At 62.9% G+C, this 18543-nt stretch overlaps 3 protein-coding genes across 8 annotated transcripts in view; 1 reads left to right on the top strand and 2 right to left on the bottom strand.

The window, feature by feature from the left end:
- TEP1 (telomerase associated protein 1) overlaps positions 1-13058 on the bottom strand; it is a 25741-nt gene extending 12683 nt beyond the window's left edge. Inside the window, exons 1-18 of one of the 5 annotated variants that reach the window (XM_034786874.1) lie at positions 12993-13058; positions 11237-11523; positions 10788-10943; positions 10030-10164; positions 9657-9818; positions 9258-9554; positions 8903-9024; positions 8592-8749; positions 7913-8022; positions 7557-7647; positions 5676-5862; positions 5294-5486; positions 3806-3958; positions 3651-3725; positions 3302-3426; positions 2899-2958; positions 1556-1705; positions 658-834 (exon numbers count right to left, since the gene is read on the bottom strand). In XM_034786874.1, coding sequence (XP_034642765.1) covers positions 658-834; positions 1556-1705; positions 2899-2958; positions 3302-3426; positions 3651-3725; positions 3806-3958; positions 5294-5486; positions 5676-5862; positions 7557-7647; positions 7913-8022; positions 8592-8749; positions 8903-9024; positions 9258-9554; positions 9657-9818; positions 10030-10164; positions 10788-10943; positions 11237-11512 — 2627 coding nt within the window. In that variant the 5' untranslated portion in view covers positions 11513-11523; positions 12993-13058. Of the gene's footprint in view, positions 1-657; positions 835-1555; positions 1706-2898; positions 2959-3301; positions 3427-3650; positions 3726-3805; positions 3959-5293; positions 5487-5675; positions 5863-7556; positions 7648-7912; positions 8023-8591; positions 8750-8902; positions 9025-9257; positions 9555-9656; positions 9819-10029; positions 10165-10787; positions 10944-11236; positions 11524-11885; positions 11927-11957; positions 12040-12992 lie in introns of those variants that run through there. The other 4 variants (XM_034786870.1, XM_034786872.1, XM_034786873.1 and 1 more) reach the window with 4 other exon arrangements.
- KLHL33 (kelch like family member 33) lies at positions 12145-17931 on the bottom strand. 2 transcript variants are annotated; one of them, XM_034786892.1, is made up of 5 exons: positions 17769-17930; positions 15616-16179; positions 14293-15214; positions 13600-13770; positions 12145-13284 (listed from the first exon to the last, which is right to left on the bottom strand). In XM_034786892.1, exons 2-5 carry the CDS (start codon positions 16163-16165, stop codon positions 12624-12626), a joined length of 2304 nt encoding a protein of 767 aa, XP_034642783.1. In that variant the 5' UTR covers positions 16166-16179; positions 17769-17930; the 3' UTR covers positions 12145-12623. The 2 variants fall into 2 exon arrangements, with proteins under 2 accessions (XP_034642783.1, XP_034642782.1); XM_034786891.1 differs by lacking the exon at positions 13600-13770 and having other exon boundaries at positions 17769-17931.
- The window catches only part of LOC117885380 (solute carrier family 12 member 3-like), a 13958-nt gene continuing 12391 nt past the window's right edge, over positions 16977-18543 (top strand). The window contains exon 1 of the mRNA XM_034786693.1: positions 16977-16988. Within this exon, the coding sequence (XP_034642584.1) occupies positions 16977-16988 (12 nt within the window). The remainder of the gene's footprint in view (positions 16989-18543) is intronic.

Genomic DNA, 18543 nt, shown 5'->3' with positions numbered 1-18543 from the left:
CCCCTCAGAATCCCCAACCCATCCTGCTCCTTGTCCCCTGACCGCCCCCCAAAACCTCCCCAACCACCACCCCGGGACCCCACCCCCCCTGCTCCCTGTCCCGACCCCTATCCACCCCCCGCCGAGTCCTGACAGACCCTTGGAATGCCCACAATCCAACCCCCCGTTCCCCGTCCCCTGACCACCCCTCCCCCAGAACTTCTGCCCCCTTCCTGTCCCCGGGACACCTTGCCCCTTATCCAAACCCCCACCCCCCCCGCCGCCCCCTTACCATGCCGCTTACCCCTGCCTCCCTCCTCTCCCGGAGCCTCAGTGGGCCGTGTCCAGGAGCCACCTGGACAGCGCTGCAGTGGCGTGGCTCCAGCGGGACCTGAGCTCAAACCGCTCGGCCGCAGCTCGCAGCCCCGCCCCCTTACCACGTGGCTCCGAGCGGCAGGAGCTCAGGCCCCGCTGGAGCCACGCCACTTTAGCTCTGTCCAGGGCAGCTCCTGGACGCGGCACGCTGAGGCGCCGGGAGATGGGGAAGGTGGAGGCGGGGGGAGCCTCCGACATTCTTCTGTGGGGCCCGGGGCAAATTACCCCACTTACCGCCCCCTCTGGGCAGCCCTGCCCCTTCCCCCCCGCCCCGAACCCTCTGCCCACAGGGTGGGCACCCACCGCTCCTGCCGTGCCTCCTGCTCGGTGATGCCCCAGCGCAGGTCGATCTCCTGCAGCGCTAGGTGGTGGGGGGCAGCACGGGCGCGCAGGGCGGGCAGCACAGCCCGGAGCACCACGTCCCGCTCGCCCTGCATGTCCCGCACCGGCGACGAGATGAACACGCGGATGCTGCGCCACCTGGAGAGGGACCCATCAAACCCTGACCAGGGGAGCCCAGACCAGCTCGGCCCAGCCCCCACACCAGCCTCTGCCCCCACGATGGACCCCTGTCACCGCGCTACTGGCCCCTGCCCCCCCCCCGAGGGCCCCCCCGCCGCCCCCCCCCCCCCCCCCCCCCCCCCCCCCGCTGGGCCCCCTGTCGCCGCCCCCCCGCTGGGCCCCCGTCACCGCCCCCTGCCCGCCCCCACCTCCCCCGATGGGCCCCTCTGTCACCCAGCCACAAGCCCCTACTCCCTGATGGGCCCCTCTGTCGCCTCCTACCGGTCCCTGCCCCCCCCATAGGCCCCTCTGTCCCCCCTCATCGGCCCCCCACTGGTCCCTCGCCCTCAATGGGCCCCTCTGCCCCCTAATAAGTCCCTACTCACCCCCGGACTGGCCCCGCCCATCGCATCCCCTGCCTTTCCCGATGGGCCCCTCTGTCCCCCCGCCACCAGTCCCTGTCCCCCCCATGGGCCTCTGTCACTCCCCCCCTGGCCCCCCCCCCCCCCCCCCCATGTGTCCCACTGTCCTACAAGCCCGGTTACCTCCCCTGGACCAGCGCCAGACCACCCAACCCGGTCCCTCCCCCTCCAGCTCAGCCCTAGACCCCGCCATGAACCCCTCCCACACGCCAGAGAATCAGCCCCCCACCCGTTCTCTCCCCACCCCCGACTGGTTGCGGGCCCTGTCGACCTCTCACCTGCTCCGGGGGGCGGGGGTCAGGGCAGGAGGGGCGCAGGAAAGCTCTGGGTGCCTGCGGGGCGCCCCCAGCGGGGGGGGCAGTCCGTGGATCTCGTCCATCCTGCCCACGTGCTCCAGCAGGCGGGAGGTGCCGCGCACGGCCAGGAACCTGCGGGGGAGGGAGGGGGACGTTGCAGTCTGTATAATTTTATAAAAATACGCTAATGAGTGAATATAACGTAACTGGAATATGCTTCATGCAAAACGTCTCTTGTCATTACAAAAGCTTATAATCTACTGAGTGTGATCATCCTATTTGTATAAATGTATCACTCTTGTACCTGAAACTAGAAATAGGAAATATAACTCTGAGGGCCTATTGTAATTACGCAAAGTGTGGGCCATTAATGGTGCTTTGGAATCTTGATGACTCCCATTAACCAGGACAATTGTCTGCAGATGGCTCTGTTTTACCTGTAAGTCTCCTTGTATAAATGTGTGCTGGCAAGTGGGCAATGAAGTATTGGAATCCATCTTTAACCTGGTGTCTTTCCATTGAGAAGGAGGGGGTGGAAACCCAGAGAGGGACAGAGGGTTCCTGCCTTATGCAAAAGATATATAAAGGGGTGGAGGAGCCATCATGAAGAATCCCCTAGCTACCACCTGAGCTGGAACAAGAGCTGTACCAGGGGAAAGAATTGTGCCCAGGCCTGGAAGGTGTCCAGTCTGAGAAAAAACTTACTGAAGCATCTCTGAGGGTGAGATTATCTGTATTCAGTTTGATTAGACATAGATTTGCGCATTTTATTTTATTTTGCTTGGTGACTTACTTTGTTCTGTCTGTTACTACTTGCAACCACTTAAATCCTAGTTTTTGTATTTAATAAAATCACATTTTACTTATTAATTAACTCAGAGTATGTATTAATACCTGGGGGAGCAAACAGCTGTGCATCTCTCTCTATCAGTGTTATAGAGGGCGAACAATTTATGAGTTTACCCTGCATAAGCTTTATACAGGGTAAAATGGATTTTTTTGGGTTTAGACCCCATTGGGAGTTGGGCATCTGAATGTTAAAGACAGCAACACTTCTGTTAGCTGCTTTCAGGTAAACCTGCAGCTTTGGGGCAAGTAATTCAGACCCTGGGTCTGTGTTGGAGCAGATGGGAGTGTCTGGCTCAGCAAGACAGGGTGCTGGGACCCCGAGCTGGCAGGGAAAGCCAGGGGCAGAAATAGTCTTGGCACATCAGGTGGCAGCTCCCAAGAGGGTTTCTGTGATCCAACCCGTCACAAGGGGCAGTTACAAACTGGCCCACATGACACCACCTGCCTGCCCCCCTCCCCGTAAGGCTGAGACTCACCTGAGCACCTGGTCACTGAACCCAGCCAGCTCCACCTCGTCTGCGGGGCTCCTCTGGCACCTGCAACAACACGGTCAGAGCCGCCTCAGCCCTGGGGCGCCCCAGGGAGCTCCCCGACACTCCCAGAGCCACAAGGAGCCCCCACCCCTCCCCCAAGCCACAGGGAACCCCCGCCCCCAGGGGATCCCCCTTCCCCGCCCTTAGGGAATCCCCACTCCCCTCACACAGAGCCATGGGGAGCCCTCCAGCCCCAGCCCCCGAGTGCCAGGGATCCCCCCTCCCCCTCCGAAAACCACCAGGGAAAAGCCCGGGCAAGGCCCCAGAAGCCCCCACCCCGCAGGCTACAGGCAAGGAATGGGGGGGGTCCTTGCCCCCGAGGAGTTACAGTGGGGCGGGTTCATACCCCCAGGACTCCAGGCAGAGGTTCACGAAGAGGCAGTGGGGGGCAACACGATCCCGCACCAGCCGCAGGGCGGGGCCGGCCAGGAGGGCCTCTGAGCTGGGGCTTAGCACGAGCAGGGTGTCCACCTGGGGGGAGGGGGGGAGATACGGTCAGTCTGTGCCCAGCTGTGGGCCCCTTCCTCAGCTAGTGCCCCTCACTCTTGACCCGCAGCCCCTTGCCAGCCCAGCCCCAAGCCCCTCCAGCTCTGCTGGTGCCCCTCACTCCTGACCCACAGCCCCCTGCTAGCTCAGCCCTTCCTCCCCCCAGCCCTGCCAGCGCCCCTGACACCAGATCTGCATCCCAGACTCACCGGCTCCCCACGAGCCACCAGGTCCCAGAGGACATCGCTGACGGTGCTGGAGCCGCTGCTCGGCTCCATTGTGGCCTGGGGAAGAGATGGGGTGAGACGCGGAGCCAGGCTGGGCTGGGAGAGAGCGAGTGAGTAGGGACAGGAGGGGCTCTCACCTGGACCTGCTGGTGCAGGCTCTGGACGTTCTCCAGCAGCGACCCGGCCAGCGCCTGCACCTCCTCCCAGGGGCCGCGGCCATACAGCACCAGGCGCGCCCGCTCTGCCACCGCTCGGCCCATCAGGCCCAGCAACAGGGCCACCTCCAGGGCCTAGGAGAGATGGGGGACTGTGAGCTGGGCACGGCCCCACCCACAGGGCACTGCTGTGAGGTGAGTGCAGCACCCTGCCCTGCCCCCAACCCCCACAGGTGTAGAACTAATGAATGAAATTGTTTTTAATTGTTCACTTTATTAATGTAACTTCATAAGTAAAGTTTTATGAATGAAACAATATTCATTCATAAAACCGGTTACCCCAATAACTAGCTAATTAACAGTTAAGATGCTTGTTAAGAGCCATAGCTGTTCAGTCAGCTGCCTTTGTAAGTTTCACTATCAATCCAATTCCTGCTTAAATCACTGAGACTTGCACTGTTTCACTATTGTAATTTCTGTTCACCATTTATTACACTTGCCTACAGTGTAACTTCTGTTCACTGTTTGCCATATTGTAATTCAAACCACATTTTAAAACGCTTACTCCATTTTGTAAGGGCTTGCTGCAACCTTCATTTTTGCAAACCCTGCTGTAATCTTATTAGTTAGTTTAGATGTGTGAATGAGGTATGTATGGATGATGGAATCAACCTCCAGCCCCAGCCTGTCCTGATTAAATAGAGTTCAAACACCAAGGGCTGAAGAGGCAGACAAGAGCCCTAACAAAGTAAGAAGAATCCACCCTAAAAAGAAAAGGTACAATAGAATGAAGATCAAAGCCCGGTCCGAGGCTGAAAGTCATGTCTGCAATTGACGGGTGATCAATCACCAAACCCAAAGGCAGCGTGACACAGCAAGACCTATAGACTCTGGATTCAAACAAAAGCCTACAAAAAGGATGGGTGAGATGGAAAACTTTGGAGGAGGGTAACATTCTGCTGCCAACATGGAAGGGCATCGGTGCATGCCCAACAGAGACCCAGCTCATCCTTGTGCCCGGCTTTCCTGGCCAGTTAGCCGCCACAAGCTATGAACCCAAGCTGCAAACTCAAGCCACAGACTCAAGCAGGACTGGTAACTATGCAGCAGCTGCAGAACATCTGACGGATGTGTGTGTGTGTGTGTGTGTGTGTGTGTGTGTGTGTGTGTGTGTGTGTGTGTGTATAGGTATTAGGTATAATGTGTGTGTTTTAGGATTAAGATATTAATTATTGGTCATAAATAAAATTGTTATCATAATAAATGTGGCATCTTTGTCTTGACCCCTAAAACGATCCTGTATAAGTTTGTGGGACAACAGGGCACTGCCAGGGGGTGAGCACAGCATCTCACCCTGCCCCGCACCTCCACAGGGCACTGCCAGGGGGTAAGCACAGCACCCCGCCCCCACCGGGCACTGCCAAGGGGTGAGCGCAGCACCCCACCCTGCCCTCCACCCCCACAACTCACTGTCATGGGCTCCGGGCGGAGGCTGCGCAGCTCCCGGGCCCGGTGGTAGGGCGTCGTCATGGCATTGGAGGTGCAGCAGAGGATGAGGGTGCGGCCGGGCAGGGGGGGCAGGTTGTGCCGGGCAGAGATGCGGATGGCGGCGTCCAGGGCCCAGTGATAGCGGACCAGGAGGGCGGGGTCGGGGCGCAGCTCCCTGGCGGGCACAAGTTGCTGCTGAGTCGCTGCCCGGCCCCCCCGCCCCCCCGCCCCCGGGCCCCCCCCCGGCCCCCCCCGCCCCACCCCCCCCCCCGCCCCCCCCCCCCCATCCCACCCCCTGCAACCTGGCACCCCACCTGCCCAGCCCCCTGTGGCCACTCCCAGGAGCCAAGCATGGGGCTCTCACCTGGCCTTCTGCAGCCGCTGCTTTTCGCTCTTCACCGCGCGGAAGAGGATGGGGATGGACAAGGCCGCACGTAGCTCCCGGCGCATCCAGAACGGCCGCCCCCGCACCCCGGGCAGGGCCCCCGGCTGCTTCTTTCCGCGCCTCAGCAGCACCCGCAGCAGCTCCACGTTAGAGAGGCAAGGGCTGTCTGGAGGTGTGTGTGTGTGTGGGGGGGAGAGACACACAGTGCCCCTCACTCCTGACCCGCAGCCTCTGCTAGCCCAGCTCTGCCTGTGCCTCTTGCCCAGGGGTGGGCAAACTACGGCCCGAGGGCTGCATCCGGCCCTTCAAACATTTTAATCTGGCCCTTGAGCTCCTGTCAGGGAGTGGAGTCCAGGTCTTGCCCCGCTCCGGGGCTCCGGCCAGGGGAGCCGGGTTGGGGGCTTGCCTGGTTCCGTGTGCTCTCGGAAGCAGCAGTATGTCCCCACTCTAGCTCCTATGCAACCAGGGTGTTCCATACACTGCCCCCACCCCAAGTGCTGCCCCCACAACTCCAATTGGCTGGGAACCACAGCCAATGGGAGGTGCAGAGGTGGCGCCTGCGGACGGGGCAACACGCAGAGCCGCTGGGCTGCACATTCATGTAAGAGATGGAGGGGGGACATGCCACTGCTTCCAAGAGCTGCTTGAGGTAAGCGCCTCCTGGAGCCTGCACCCCTGACCTCCTCCTGCACCCCAACCCCCTGCCCCAGCCCTGATCCCCCTCCTGCCCTCCGAACCCTTCGGTCTCAGCCCAGAGCACCCTCCTGCACCCCCAACCCCTCATCCCCACCCCTGAGCCTGCACCCCCAACTGGAGCCCTCACACACACCTGCACCACAACCCCCTGCCCCAGCCCGGAGCCCCTTCCCACACCCTGAACTCCTCATTTCTGGCCCCACTCCAGAGCCCGCACCCCCAGCCGGAGCCCTCGCCCTCACCCCCTCCCACACCCCAACCCACAGTTTCATAAGCATTCATGGCCCGCCATACAATTTCCATACCCAGATGTGGCCCTCAGACTAAAAATTTGCCCACCCCTGTTCTTGACCCTGGTTGTTCGGGGTCTCAGTGCTGTCAATGAATCACAGTTAACTCCCGTGATTAACTCAAAACAAATTAACAAAATTAATCGTGATTCATTGCAGTTATAATCGCACCGTTAAACAGTAGAGTAGCAACTGAAATGTATCAAAGATTTCTGGCTGCTTTTCTACATTTTCAAATGTTTCAATTTCAATTACCACATGGAAAACACAAAGGGCTCCCTTTAGATGATAATTTTTGATTACCAATATTTCTCTTCACCTCATACAAGTGCCGTCGTGCGATCTCTGTACAAATGGAGAATTATGTATAACAATAACTGTGCTCAGAAACCAGCCAATGTAAAACTTTAGAGAGCCTCCGAGTCCGCTCAGTCCTACTTCTTGTTCAGCTGATCGCTCAGACAAACAGGTCTGTTACAGTTGCAGGAGATAATGCTGCCCATTGATTTACACTATCACCTGAAAGTAAGAACAGGCATTCGCATGGCACTGTTGTAGCCGGCATGGCAAGGTATTTATGTGCCAGATGCGCTAAACATCTGTATGCCCTTTCATGCTGAGACATGTAGCTTTTCCTACTGTGCAAATATTTGTAATTGAAACTAATAAACTGAAACGAGCCCCGGACACTTTGTCTTCTGCATTGTGGGTGCAATCGCTAGATTTGTAAATGGAGGAAAACAGCCAAAGATATTTAGGATATGTTTCAGTTGCTATTCGATCAGTAACGGTGCAATTCAACCTGCCATGAACCGCGATTTTTTTTTTAATCTCGTGATTCATTTGTGTCACCGCTTGGCAGCCCCGGTCTCACCTTTCTTCTTTAGCTGCTCCTCCATGTCCTGGATGACTTTATTCGCCGCCAGGAACCGGAAGGGGAACTGCCGGCTGCGGATGATGGACTCCTGGAAATTGGCGGGGGTGTCAAGGTGGGGATCCCAGCAGCCCCCCACCCCACTCCAGTCATCCCATCTTGGGGTGGGAGGGGGGGGGGATGGGATTTTGGGGCCGTATCTCACTCTGGGGATCCGAGAGGGGGGGAATTCAGGGTCCCCAGGGCAGTATCTTGCTGTGGGGGCCCGAGGGGGGGGGGGGGGAATTCGGGGTCCCCAGAGCCATACCTTGCTCTGGGGACCCGGGAGGGGGGAATCAGGGTCCCCAGGGCCTTACCTTGTTCTGCAGCTGGCTGAGCACTTGCCGGTGGTGCCGCTCACTCACCCCAGCCCGGATGATGTTGCGCAGGTTCCTGAGCATGGCCATGAATGGCAACTTCCCCGAGTCTGCGAGGCAGAGCCCAAAGCACGGTTAGGAGCCCACCCCACCCACAGCCAGGGGGCGCTGTATCCACAAGGGTGCTGAGCTGGCTGCTGCTTCCAGGGGGCGCTCGGCCCCACTGGCCACATTTATAGGGGTGCTGGGCCAGCTGCAGCCCCCAGGGGGCGCTGGGAGATCTGTGGCTACCAGGGGGTGCATTCCGGGGGGCCCTTATCCCCACGCAGGCCGCTCGTTGCCAAGGGGAGCGGAGGCCAGCTCCTCATGGAGTCTCTTTGTGCCACAGTGGTACCCAGCCAGCCCATGGGCCAATCAGAGACCGGTGCCAGGCCCCGCACTCTGCCCTGAGGCTAGACTCTCCTCGGGGGTGTTACGGCACTGAGCAAACCCTGCTCCAGCTAGGCTGGCCACCTGCCCCATGGCAAGCCCAGCCAGCCCCACACATGCCCTGTCACCCTGCACTCAACACTAGCTCGCACCCTCTGGGAAAAGAGCTAATAGTGACACCTGGTGACACCTAGACACACTCAGGGTACCACTGGGGGCAAGCGCAGCACCCCATGAAGCCCCTCTTTACCGATCAGTTCCTCCCAGACCGCAGCCTTGTTCCCACGCTGGCTAAGCTGTCGGTCCCAGGTCTGGGGCTGCGGAAGTTTCATTCGGGTCCCGGCCCGGGCGGGGTCCCAGGGCCCTGGCAGGTGGCTCCGGGAGAAGGAGCTTAGGTCCGAGGGGTACCTGGGGAGAGGGGGGAGCAGCAGAGACAGGGTGGATCCCAGCAGGGCCTACAAGGGGGTGAAGGGCAAGCCAGGACTCCTGGGTACTGTGCCACCTCTTGGGTTTAGGGGATAGAAAGGAGGAGGGTCTGGGAGCCCTCTCCAGGGCTCTCACCTGCAGCCCAGCAGACTCATGACGTGCTGGGCCGGCTTGGAGATATGCAGCCATCGGATCAGCGCCTTCAGGGAGAAGGGCTTCGTCTCGCGCGGCTCCTGGGATGGCTGACCACTTTCAAACTGCAGGAGACATCAGCAGAGAACCCAGGAGTTCTGGCTCCCAGTCCCCTGCTCTAACCCACTAGCCCCCACTCCCATCCCAGAGCTGGGGACATAATCCAGGAGTCCTGGGTTCCGGCCCCTCTGCTCTAACCAACTAGACCCCCATGCCTCTTCCAGAGCCGGGGACAGAACCCAGGAGTCCTGGATCCCAGGCCCCCCCGGCTCTAACCACTAGACCCCAGTCCTCTCACCTTCGTCTGAAGCTTGCCGAACGCTTGGCGCAGCCGGAATCTCCTCGTCCAGGGCAGAGGTCTCTGGGAGGCAGCTCCGGGAGGAAGAATTGGCTGGCAGCACTGGGGCCGGAGCACAGGACTCCTGAGTTCCCTCCCCGGCTGGCGGGACCGCGGGCGCCCCCTGGCTTTGCCACGACTCTTGCGCGAGTTGTACTTGGCCAGCTGGTAGGCATCAAATTGCTGGAACTTGTCTGCCAGGCCGGTGCGGAGGCAGCGGGGCAGCGGGGCCAGGGGGCGCCCTGCGCCCGCCAGGCTCTGTGAGGGAGAGGGAGATGGGTCACTGCTGGCCAGCAGGGGGTGGCATTGGCCAGTGGAACTACCCGCCACTGGGGTTGAGCTGGGGCGCGAGCCGGGTACCTGGAAGAGTGCCACCACCTGGGTCCAGTCGGAGGGCAGCTGCAGGGAGGCACACAAGTAGCGGCGCAGGTGGGGCCGGCAGGGCGGCAGCCAGGCCGCCAGTGCCAGCAGGAAGTTGGCCGTTGCCCGGATGTTCAGCTCCTGGCGCGTATACAGGGCGACCTGTGGGGGGAGAGAGGGGAAACTGAGGCCAGGAGCAAACCCAGGCATCCAAGCTCCCCTGCTCTAACCCACTAAAGCACACTCCCCCTCCCCAAGTCCTGGCATAGGGCACCAGAGACCACCTCCCACCCACTCAAACTGCTTATCCCCTGCCCCGTACATGGGGGGATTGAACCCAGGCATCCTAGCCAGCAGCCCCACCCCACAGTACCTTAAGGATGAACTCAGGCTCCAGGTGGGCCAGCTCCTCGCACAACTCCACCAGGCGCCCACGCGTCGGGTCACTGGGGGCCCCCAAATCAGACCCCTCCACGAGGGAGCAGCACACCAGGTTCACCAGGGCCAGCTGGGGGGGGAACAGGGAGCAGGGATGAACCCAGAAGTCCCAGCTCCCAGCCACCCTCCGCCCATCCACTAGACAAGGGGTGGGCAAACTTTTTGGCCCGAGGGCCACATCAGAATTGCGAAACTGCATGGAGGGCCAGGTAGGGAAGGCTGTGCCTTCCCAAACAGCCTGGGCCCCGCCCCCTGACTGCCCTCCCCGCCCTACCGCCCCCCGCTCCCTGACTGCCCCCCCCGCGTCCCCCTTTCCCCCCCCCCCCCCCTCCCCGTGTCTCCACCCTGTTACCATGCCACTCAGCGCAATAGGACTGGCAGCCTTGCTGCCTGGCAGCGCTGGTGGCACAGCAAGCTGAGGCTGCGGGGGAGGGAGGACGGCAAGGCAGGGGCCAGGGGCTAGCCTCCCCGGCCAGGAGCTCAAAGGCCGGGCAGGACGGTCCCGCGGGAGGATGTGGCCCGGGGGGCCATAGTTTGCCCATCTTTGCAGTAGACCCCACTCCCCTCCCATAGCCAGGGAGAGAACCCAGGAGTCCTGGCTCCCACCCCCTGTGCTGTAACCACTACATCCCACTCCCCTCCCAGAGTTGGGAGAGAACCCAGGAGTCCTGGCGCCCCACCCCCATCTCTTACCTTGTGCTCTCTCAGGTGCTGCTGGGGGCCCTTCCCAGGGGGCTGCTGGGCGCTAGGGTCCCTCTGCCCCAGGGGCTCCGGGCTTGGCTCGGCCTGCAGCTCCGACAGGGTGTACTGGGGCAGCGAGCCGGAAGGGTCGGGGACAGCGTCGGCCTGCTGCGGGGAGAGCGGGGGTGACCCACGGGGCTGGGGACCCCACACAGTGCCCCCTGCCCTGACCACCCCCACCCCAACTGTCCCCCGTCAGCGACCCCGCCTTGACCACCCCGACCACCACACCCTACAGCCCCTCCACCCCACAGCCCCTCCTCAGCATCTCCCCACACAAACACACTTCACCCCCTCCCCCTGGGATTACCCCCTTTGGTGGTCAACAGTGGAATTGCAGCCCCGTGTGCTTCACAGCTACCATGAGTTGGTGCCCGGTCTGAGCCCGGTGCCCATCTTACCCAGGGCGGCTCCAGCTCCTCGCTGCGGGCCGGGATCCCATTCTCACCTCCAGGGGCAAGGGGCACCCGGCTGGGTGTAGAGATGGGGGCAGACGCCATGCAGGGCGTGGGGGTCAGGGAGCTCAGCCAGGGGGCAGGGGGCGGGAGAGGGCGGAGAAGCCGGGCCCTGGTCTCCTCTACCCATGCTGGGAGAAGGGGGCTGTGGCCCCCCAGGAAAGGGTTCTCCAGCCAGCAGGAGGCAGGGCTGGGGCGGAGGGCGGGACCTGGAGTTTTCATGGCTGCAGTACCTGGAGAGAGAAGAGTGAGATGAGAACCCAGGAGTCCGAGAGCCCAGTGAGGCCACGCTCCTGCTCAGAGCCGGGAGAGAACCCAGGAGTCCTGGCTCCCAGCCCCCGCTGCTCTGAGCACCAGACCCCATTCCCCTTCCAGAGTCGGGAGAGAACCCAGGAGTCCCGGCTCCCAGCCCCCAACGCACTCCATGGGGGGGGGGGAAAACATTGTCCCCCACCCTTGCCCCAGACCTGTCCCGGCTCCCCCATCAGAGGGTCAGGAAGGGGGGGAGTCACAGAGCAGGGACCGGGGGGGGGGGGCTGCCAGACCCTGGCAGACCCCCAAGCCCTGCCCCCATAGAGCCCCTCCCTAGACCAACCCCACTTCTGCGCTCCCCCGTCCCCTGCATTCGCCCCCGCCCCACGGCCCACGCTACCCCCCGACCGCGCACCCGGAAGCACCGCACCCAGCCCGGCTAGTGCCCGGATCAGCTGGTGGGAGGAGCCTGCCAGATCCGCCCCCGGAGCCGGGCTCAGATTTCAGGGAGAGCCCAGGAGTCCGGGCTCTGGACCCCATAGCTGGGACTGATCCCCGGAGTCCAGGCTCCCAACCCCTCCGGTTCTGGCTGGGCGCGGGGGAGCTCAGCTCTGCCCCCCATCTCGGCGGGGGGATCCTGCTCCCGGCCCCCCAAAGGGCCGCGTGGGGTCCATGGCGGCGCCCCGCGAGTTGGGAATGACCAGGCGGGGGCTGAGCCGAACCCTCTTTATTGACCCGACTCGCGCCCCAGGAGCCAGCGCCCCCCACCTGGCCCCCTCCCCTCCTCCTCAGGGGACCGCGGGGAGTGTCCGAGGGAGGCCCTGTCTCATGGGGGGTCCCAAGGAGAGGTGTCAGGTCCTTGTCAGAGGGGCTCCCCCACCCCATGTGGAGAAACCGGGCTCCCCTATACCGCTGAGGGGTGTGGGGGGCTCACCTGTCCCATGGGGGCGCCCCTGTTCTGTGGGAGACAGGTTCTCCCTCCTGTGGGGAGGTGCCGGGGGCTGCCAGGTCCTGTGGAGGGATCAGGGGAGGGTCTCATCCCATGGGGGGCTCAGAGGGGTCCCCTGTTCTGTGGGGGGGGTCAAAGGGGGATATCAGAGGGGGCGTTCTTGTCCCATGTGGGACTCAGAGGGGTCCCCCATTCGGTGGGGGGCAGGGTCCCCATCCTGTGTGGAGGTGCCAGGGGCTGCCTGGTCCCATGGTGGGGCATCAGGCAAGCCGGGTCCCCCCGCAGGGCGGGCGGCAGCAGTAGGACGCAGGCCCGCAAGTCAGCACAGGCCTGGGGCAGGGTGCCCAGCATCAGCCAGCGCCCCTGCGCCGGCTGGTAGGCGTGCACCAGGTGGGTGTCCTGGTAGGTCTCCTGGCTGTAACCGCCCAGCACATATAGCTCCCCCTGCAGGACGGCCGAGGCACCCCCCACGTGGGCCTGGGGCAGCGGGCTCAGACGAACCCAGGCATCCGGGCCGGGGCTGTAGACCTCGCAGGCCAGCTGGTCGGTGTAGCCCCCGTCGTGCCAGCGCAGGCCCCCGGCCACGTAGAGTCGCTCCCCCAGTGCCTCCATGATGTGGCCAGCCCGTTCCTCCAGCATGGGGGCCAGCTGGGCCGAGGGGCCCCCCGGGCACAGCCGCAGCAGCCAGGTCCGGCACTCGCTTGAGCCGTCGCAGCCCCCTGAAACGTAGATGGCGCCGTCCAAGGTGCAGGCAGCATGGCCGCAGAGCGGGGCAGGCAGGGGGGAGCATGGCCTGGGGGGATATGGGGGGGGGCAGAGAAAAGAAAGGAAAAGAGAAAAATCAGCCAATGAAATAGAGGAAAAAGCAGAAACAAACAGCCAATCGTGCCCCCCCATAGCACCCCTACCACCGGCCACGACAGCCCCCCATGGCATGCCCACAGCCCCTCCATAGCACCCTCTTGGCCCCTACCAGGCCTGGTGCCAATGGGACCCCAGATATCCAGGTTGTGGGTACTTTGGCTCAGCCATGCGGGGGTGGGGGCCCTGGAGGGAAAAGGGTACCCAGGCGTCCAAGGGCAGGAGCAGGCACTACCCCCCCCCTCACCTCCAGGCGTCGGCAGGAGGGTCATAGTACTGCACCCCATCCGTGCAGTAGGCGTCCTCAGAGCTACCCCCCAGGGCGTAAATCCGCCCGGCCACCTCCACGGCCGGGAAGGAGCTGCGGGCGCTGGGCATGTCGGCCAGGCGCTGCCAGGAGTCCTGTGCGGGGTCGTACCTGCAATGGGGTGAGGTGGGCACTCCCCATATGAACCCCATTGCCTGCCCCAGGTCCCATTCTCTGCCTCCCTGGGCCGGACAGTCCCCCGCCCATCCCAGGTCCAATTCCCTGTCCCCTGGGCCGGCCAGCCCCCCACCCACCCCAGATCCCTTCCCTGCCCCATCCCCACCCCAGCCAGACCCAGGTCCCATTCTCCCCACCCCAGCCACCCAGCCAGCCTCCCACCCCCACCTCGGGTCCCATTCCCTGCCCCCCTGGTCCCATCTCCCCACCCACCACAGATCCCTTCCCCTGACTCCAACCAGTCAGACCCCCACCCTGGGGCATGATGGGAGCTGGCGCTCCCTGGACGGGAAAGACCCTGTGCCCCATTCCCCGCCCCCCTGGGCCAGCCTCCCCATAAGGGCTGGATGGGAGCTGGCGCCCCCTGGATGGGAAAGGCCCTGTGCCCCATTCCCCGCCCCCTGGGCCAGCCTCCCTGCTCAGAGCCCCCTAGAGGCCGGTACCTGCCCCACTCACCGGAAGGCCGTGGCCAGCGTGTCCCGCACCCCGTAGTAGTGCTTCCCGCCCAGCACATAGAGCATGTTGCCCAGCACCACGGCAGCGTGGCGGAACCGTGGCCCGTCCGGGAACTGGCCTAGCCGCCTCCACTCCACCTGCTTGACCAGCCCCACACCGCTGCGGAACCGGTGGGCAAACCACAGCTCCTGGGTGGGGCGGCGGGTAGCTAGGCTGGGCGCCAGCCCCTCGCCCCCACAGATCACCAGGGCCCCGGCCGGGGTGCGCACGCGGCAGGGCCCCTCGTCCGCCACCGCCGCCACCAGCAGCTGGTAGAGCCGGCCCGGCGGTGCCAGCAGGTCCGCGGCTCGCACCCGGCGCAGCTCCCGTGTGCCCATCAAGGAGAAGCGGACTCGGGCCAGGATGGCCTCGGCATGGGGCAGGCGGCGGGTGCGGTCGGCGTCCAGCCAGCGCAGGGCAGCTTCGAAGGCCTCCACCTCGCTGGCCACATAGAGCTCGTCTGAGCCCAGCAGGGCCAGCAGCTCGGCCAGCGGCAGGGCCGGGAAGCCAGGGCACCGGGCCACCCCGTCGAAGTTGGCCAGGGCATAGGCCTGGGCGGCAGTGCCCAATGAGCGCAGGTCATAGGCACGGGCGAAGGCCAGCAGGTCCAGGCTGCGGGCCGGGCTCAGCGCCCGTTGCAGGGCCTCCAGGCAGAGCGCCAGCAGCCCCGAGGCCTGGTACTGCAGGGCGGTCTCAGCCGCGCCCAGCAGCTCAGCCCAGCTACCTGCCACTGTCCCCGAGTAGGCGAAGGGCAGCAGCAGGCGCAGGTCGGTCGGGGCCATGAGCGTGGGCAGGGGGTCGGCCCCCTGGCGGGCCTCCCGCATCCCGCTGCAGAACATGGCCCGGAAGTACTCGCAGCCGCAGCTCAGCGCGACCCGGTGAGCTGTGGGGGAGAGGGGGGAGGTCAGGCATGGAGACCCCAAAGGCACCCCCGGGCCGCCCAGCCCTGCCCCCAGTGCCAGCCACTCCAGCCCTGGGCTCCTCCCTGCCCAGGGCTGCCGGTGTCCCTCACTCACAATCTGCAGCCCCTTGCTCGCCCAGCCCTGGGCTCCCCTACAGCGCAGCCAGTGCCTCTCACTTCTGACCTGCAGCCACCTGCACCCCAGCCCTGCTCTCATTGCTCGCTATCCCAGCCCTGGGCTCCCCACAACCTCTCCCAGTGGCCCTCACTCCCGATCTGCACCCCCTGCTAGCCCAGCCCTGCCGGTGCCCCTCACTCCCAACCCGCAGTCCCCTGCTGGCCCAGCCCTGCTCCCTCCCCACCTCTGCCGGTGCCCCATTCACCTCGGAAGGTCTCTCCTTCAGTGGTCAGTGCCAGGTCACAGCCCACCCCGGCTCGGAACAGCTCCTCCATGCCCTGCAGCGTCTCCCACTGCTCCTCATCTGGGCTCCTGCCCTCTGGCCCCTCCAGCCCGTCCCCCATCCTTTGGCAGATCTCCACCACCCGTGGCGCACCCAGGGCCTGAGCTGCAGCCACCAGCTCCCCGGCCGTGCCCGGCATGGCAGTGAAGGCCCCGGTATAGGCGAAATCCAGAACAGCCTCCCAGCCGCGCGGCGTGGCCAGTGGGCTCACGTCCACTTCCCCGGCGGCCCCGCACACCAGTCGCTGGCAGAAGAAGGCACTGACGGCAGCCAGCACCACACCATGGGCCTGGTACCACTGGGTGCCAGCCATCACCGTCATGTCCACCAGCTGGCCCTGCCCGCGCAGCTCCAATGCCACCTCGAAGAACTGCCGGGCGTGGCACTCACTCCGCAGCTTCCAGCGTGGCTCGGGTGTGTTGCCCTCCTCGCCTGGCCCCTCAGCCGGCTCCGGCCCCTCGCCTGGCCACATCGCGCCGGGAGCGCCTGCCAGGAAAGGACGTGAAAGGCCCTGGCCCCTGAGCCAGTCAGCCCCCGTGCCTGGGGCCAGATGGGAGTTGGTGCCCCTTAGAGGGGCAGGCCCCATGCCCCATTCCCCAGCCCGCTGAGCCAGCCAGTCCCTACCCTGGGGCCGGATGGGAGCCAGCGCCCCCTAGAGGGGACAGGCCCTGTGTTCCATTCTCTTTATGCCATTCAACAGCTACTCAAGTGTGTGTGTGTGTGAGATTGTGTGTAACAGGGAGGAGGGGGGTGTTTTTGTGGCGTGTGTGCAAAATTGCAGTGTGGTGTTTGTGTAACAGTTGGGGGGTTGTGAGCTGTGGATATTGAGGGCGTATTTGAGGGATTTTATGACGTGTGTCTTGTGCGCTATGTTGGGGGGCATCTCTGTGCTCCGCTGGTGCTGTGTGCTGGGCAGGAGTATCTGTGGTGTCTCTGTGTGTAGTTGTGAAGTGTGGGGGGTGTGATGTATGGCTGTGTGGTGTCATTAACCTTCTAGTGTGTGCAGTTGTGCAGTGTGTGTTGGTGTGTGTGGGTATGGTGTTTGCATGTTCCTGTGTTCACTTTGTGTGTGTGTGTTTGCTGTGGGTAGTTGTTGTGGAAAGTGAGAGGGGTGGTTGTGGTGTGTGTGTGTACTTCCTCTCTGTGTTGGGTGTGTGTTTAGTTGCTGGGGGAGAGTTGCAGGGTGGGTGTGTGTAGTTGCTGTGGGGGGGGTTGCAGTGTGTGTGTGTAGTTGCTGCCTGTGTTGTGTGTGTAGTTGCTGCGGGGGGCATGTAGTTGTTGGGATGAGGGTTGCGGTGTGTGTGTGTGTGGTTCCTGTCTGTGTTTTTATGTGTGTGTGTGTAGTTGCTGTGGGGGGGATTGTGGTGTGTGGGTGTGTGTAGTTGCTGTAGGGGGTGTTTGTGGTGGGTGTATAGTTGTTATCTGTGTTGAGTGCTTGTGTGTAGTTCCTGTTGGGGGTTGTGGTGTGTGTGTGTGTGTGTGTAGTTCCTGTCTGTGTTGTGTGTGTAGTTGCTGGGGTGTTGTGGTGTGTATGTGTGTGGTTGCTATGGTGGGGGTTTGCAGTGTGTGTATGAAGTTCCTGTCTGTGTTGTGTGTGTAGTTACTGAGGGGGGGTTATGGTGTGTGTGTGTGTGTGTGTGTAGTTGCTGAGGGGGGATGGGTTGCGGTGTGTGTGTTTAGTTCCTGTCTGTGTTGTGTGTGTGTGTGTGTGTGTAGTTCCTGTCTGGTGTGTGTGTGTGTGTGGTTGCTGGGGGGGTCGTTGTATGTGTGTGCAGTTGCTGTGGGGTGGTTGTGGTGTGTGTGCGTGTAGTTGCTGGCTGTGTTGTGTGTGTAGTTGCTGGGGGGGTTGTGGTGTGTGTGTGTGTGTGTGTAGTTGCTGGGGGGGTTGTGGTGTGTGTGTGTAGTTCCTGTCTGTGGTGTGTGTCTGTGTGTAGTTGCTATATCTGTGTGTCTGCATTTGCTGTTGGGTGTGTAGGCTTGACGCACACCCTCACCCTGTCCTTCTCCCCCTTCCAGTCCCAGAGTTCCTGCCCCGCAGCCTCTCCCCCCCTCCCCCCGCCAGCCCTGTCCCCTACCTGCTGGGGCCCGCTGTGGGGTGGGCTGTGGGACAACCCTTCCCGAGGCCTGGAGACGGGGTAGCGGCAGGGGAGCATTGGCCCCAATCCCAGGGGTTAATTATAGCCGGGTCTGGGCAGGCCGGGCTCCCTGCCAGCCCTCCGCGTGTCCTGGGCCCCATACTGCCCTCCCCTTGGACTGCAGCCCTGCGGCCAGGAGCTTCTGGCCAGGAGCCCTAAGCCTGGAGGCCCCTGGCTGTGGGGAGTGGGTGGGATTCCTGGGGGCAGGGAGGGATGTCCTAGCCCTTTTATTGCCCCCCTCTCCTGGTGGGGATTCGCCAGTGGGGAAGGACAGAAGTTCGCAGGTGCTGGTGTCTAGGAGTCCAAAGCACAGGGGCTTCAGGGGGTAGATGGGGAGTTGGGTCTAGTGGTTAGAGCAGGGGGACTGGGAGCCAGGACTCCTAGGTTTTGTCTCTGGGAGGGGAGTGGGGCCTAGTGGTTAAAGCGAGGGGCTGGGAGCCAGGATTCCTAGGTTCTGTCTCTGGAGGGGAATGGGGCCTAGTGATTAGAGCCGTGGACTGGGAGCCAGGATTCCTGGGTTTTGTCTCTGGGATGGGAGTGGGGTCTAGTGGTTAGACCCCCATTGGAGCATGATCCCCCCCACCCCCATGGGGGCTGGGCAGCGCCAGGGGATAAAGGCGCTTCTCCCAGCTGGGGGCGGAAAAGTTTGTTCAAAATTAGTTTTTCCATCAGAGTGTAAAGAGCCGGAATAGAACAAAGGGGGGCGGGTAGGGGA

The sequence above is a fragment of the Trachemys scripta genome, chromosome 12 (genome assembly GCF_013100865.1).
Source record: "Trachemys scripta elegans isolate TJP31775 chromosome 12, CAS_Tse_1.0, whole genome shotgun sequence".
In the NCBI taxonomy this organism is placed as follows: Eukaryota; Metazoa; Chordata; order Testudines; family Emydidae; genus Trachemys; species Trachemys scripta.
The sequence above is the reverse complement of the archived record's forward strand: the minus strand, read 5'-3'. Positions and strand labels throughout refer to the sequence as shown.